This window comes from Scylla paramamosain, chromosome 17 (genome assembly GCF_035594125.1).
Source record: "Scylla paramamosain isolate STU-SP2022 chromosome 17, ASM3559412v1, whole genome shotgun sequence".
Taxonomy (NCBI): domain Eukaryota; kingdom Metazoa; phylum Arthropoda; class Malacostraca; order Decapoda; family Portunidae; genus Scylla; species Scylla paramamosain.
Window position 1 is genome coordinate 18,962,501 of NC_087167.1, and position 3,792 is coordinate 18,966,292.

At 34.3% G+C, this 3,792-nt stretch overlaps 1 protein-coding gene across 4 annotated transcripts in view; it reads right to left on the minus strand.

Annotated features, from left to right (window-relative positions):
* The window catches only part of LOC135108570 (elongator complex protein 2-like), a 181,414-nt gene extending 178,776 nt beyond the window's left edge, over nt 1-2,638 (minus strand). Inside the window, exons 1-2 of one of the 4 annotated variants that reach the window (XM_064019712.1) lie at nt 2,256-2,634; nt 753-929 (exon numbers count right to left, since the gene is read on the minus strand). Coding sequence is in view for 1 of the 4 variants with exons in the window: in XM_064019711.1 (XP_063875781.1) it covers nt 2,256-2,283 (28 nt within the window). In the remaining 3 variants the exon portion in view is untranslated. Of the gene's footprint in view, nt 1-752; nt 930-2,255 lie in introns of all 4 variants that reach the window. The other 3 variants (XR_010272352.1, XM_064019710.1, XM_064019711.1) reach the window with 3 other exon arrangements.
* Between the last annotated feature and the right edge of the window lie 1,154 nt (nt 2,639-3,792).

The window sequence follows — 3,792 nt, forward strand, 5'->3', positions numbered from 1 at the left end:
TTGCCACCAGCTTGGCATTTCTGCTTAACATTACCAAGTTGCACTGGCCCTGTCTGGCAAGTACAGGCTGCTTTATGATCATATAAAACTGATGGTATATATTATAAACCCCATATATATATATATATATATATATATATATATATATATATATATATATATATATATATATATATATATATATATATATATATATATATATATATATATATATAGCACCTACAAGAAATGAGTTAAAATAAAAGATAATTGCTGTCATTTGTGATAAATCTCTGGTGCATATATATATATATATATATATATATATATATATATATATATATATATATATATATATATATATATATATATATATATATATATATATGCACCAGAGATTTATCACAAATGACAGCAATTATCTTTTATTTTAACTCATTTCTTGCAGGTGCTATTGCCGATAGCAGCACATCCACCTTCCTTGAGTAAAATCATCAACTGTCACCTTGCAGAAGTAGGTGCGTGTTCATACAAGTGTTAGGAAACATCTACACTCTAGCAAGAAACATGTCACACCAATTAGATATTTTTAATGGAGACAATGCCGCAGGCCAATAAAACAATGCTTAATTAATTTGGCCATCATAGTGCTTTATTTCATCAGACACACAACCTGAGTTTCAATCAGTGTGAGGAAGACCACTGTGTGCATTGGATGTACTCATCATTACTTTGCTGGTATTGCCCAATTATACAAAATTACTAAAGATTACCTGACTCAGTGTGTTCTGCGGCAAGTATGATGTGTGTGCAGTGCTATAGTGATTACAGCTTGCAAGACAACAAGGAGGTGAAGATAATGATGAATCCCATTGGGACAGTAAGGTCTTTTTTGTGAACTGTTCATTGCTGGGAATTTGACAGGGCCATGCAGGTTGTGGTGCCACAGTCTGTTGGTTGTAAATGTGAACTATTTATGATTTGGTTAGAATAAGTTTGATTGGGTATAGTTAGGTTAGGTTTTGTTAGGCTAGGCTAGGTTAGGTTAAGTTTAGTTAGAATTTTTAAATTTGGTTTGTTATCACCTAACAATCCTGTGGCATGAGACCCATTGAACATTCTGCAGCAAGTGATGAAAGTTAGTTGTGAAGAACAACAGGTATTATTGTGTCTATCTGTAAGGATGAAAAAAAGTTTTATGGTCGATTTTGATAAGTATTGCAATAATCTGTTACTCATTTATGTTGTATATGATCAGTTTCTAAGGTGGGAGGAAATGAAGGAAAAAATACAGATTTGCTGTGGAAATGGTTAGCAGATTCATTCAAAACATACTGAAATCTACTAGAAAAAAAAAATTTTTGTTCAACATTATGAGATAGGCAATTTTTATATTATTTATCAAACTGAATTGTGAGAATTACTATGAATTGCTATACATGGCTATTCACTTGTAACTAAGAACTTGATTGCATTCTTAAAAAAAAATTGTAAACAATGCCACATTCTTAAATCTTATAGTAGAAATATTAGTTATTATTCCAGAATCACTACACACTTACTCCTACTTTTGTGACGTATCTCATTGGCTAGGGCTTCTCATGATACACATTTTGAACCCCACGTCACAAATTAATACTAACGCCATCAGCTATTTTATTTTATTTAATGGCTTTTTTTGTACATGTTATTGTGAGCTACTGGTCAAAAATGGACAGCAAGACATCCCTCCTGGTTTATTTAGGTTTGGTTACATTAGGTTAGGTTAAGTTAGGTTAGGTTTGGTTAGATTAGGTTTTGGTTAGGAACCCCATATATATATATATATATATATATATATATATATATATATATATATATATATATATATATATATATATATATATCGGAAACGTATTGTAATGCCAAGCATAATTTTGGAAAATTTGTTACCATTTTATTGGGGGTACTATTATAAGCAATTGGTATAAACTGTAAACTGCGTAGTGTTGATGAGGTTGCTTATGGTATTTACAAGACTTTTTTTTTCTTATGGTATTTACTTTTTTTTTTATTAAGTTTTGATGTGTTTTGACTAATTTACAATAAATTTTTGTCATAAATTACTCTGTTCCTTAAGGTGGGGGGAGGTAAAATGAACTGTGATTTGCGACAAGTAATGTCAGATTGTTTAAAAAACGCATCAACACCTATCAGAAAAAATAGTTCCGTCTGCTATATGGAGTTTGTACTGAAACTGAACATTTATCATCTTAAAAGTCTGTGCCTTCACTAACCTCGTTTATCTTCCACAATACTTGTCATTGTTCTTATTGCGGGTTTAATGCTTCCGTTCTGGCTGTGGTGCCACAGCTTCTAGCACCCCATAAATTAACTGGCTGGACTCTGGTGAACTGTCTTCTAGAGGAAGACAGGTGAGTTTGTCTTGAAGACCAGGCCAGGATCTTGGGAACCATCCAGGAAGTCTGCTAGTATTGGTGTGTGGTGTGGAGGTGGAGTGATGTTTAAACCCAGTGAGTTGTTCTTTTTGCGGGGTTCGATGGGGACTTCTCTGTAGTGCACCCTACCAGGGACAAGACACGCGCCTGCACGGCCCTCGTTGAATCGTCACCTCGTGTTTATTTACACGCGGCATGTGAGCAGATACGATGATTACCGACCGTGCATACACATACTCAGAGAAAACCCCCAAGGAAAACACTGCTCTCGCACTACTAATTATAGGAACCTAAATGATAGAAAAAGAGATAACAAAGGAAATAAACAGTGCATTATATGTGCCTGGGATCTTGAGGACTTAACCACATACTAAGTTCCTCCTCCATCACTCAATCCAATCATTACAAGTTGTTGAATATTGCTCATTCAAATTTAAATTGTTTGTCCAATAAAGTTTTCTATGTAAATAAGTTTTGTCATGATGAGGAAATTTCTATTTTCTCTATCACTGAATCTTGGCTACAGCCAACCATCTCTGATTCTGTAATTAATATCGATGGTTATTCGCTCTTTAGGCATGATTTTGAATACCCTATTCCTAAGTTTGGTGTTTGTGATGTTAACAGTAATGTTAAGATTTATATTTACTCTGATGCTGGTTCTTTTCCTAACACTATAACACTTCATTTTCCTACCCTAAACCTTTGTATCTTCCCTGTTTACCGTCCTCCTTCTTATACTCAATAAGAAAATATTGGTCTCATTGAATTTATTTACACCCTCAGTACTAATAACGAACTTGTAATGGTCGGTGACTTCAATCTCCCAACAATCTCTTGGTCGGACGTTGTTCCTGAACAAAATATTTCTGCTTTGTGACTCTATATTCCTTGATCTTTTCCAAACTCTTGGTCTTCATCATTGGGTACTTTTGTCCATTCTGGCAATATTTTGGACTTGATTTTAACTTTTGACACTGAGCGTATTCAACATATGGTATTTCCTCCCTTTCCTCAATGTGCTAATTCTGTCATCAAAGCTTCCTATTTATTAGAAAGTATAGTTCCTCAAGGAAAGCCTGTTGTATATTCGCTTGATTGGACCAAGGAAAATTTTAATAGAATTCATAGTGACTTCAAAACTCTACGACTGAGACTATGAACTATCATACCTCAATATTGATGAAGCCACCTCTTTCCTAACTGATACTTTAAGCCAACTCGCTAAACGACACATCCCCAAAAATGTCTATTTACAGGAAGTCCCCTCCATGGTCTAAGTGCGTCCCCAGTAACCTATACAAACAACGTACTGAGAGGTGGAATGAGTATAAATTGTTTAGACAGACGAACGATAGACAATCTCACCTCACAC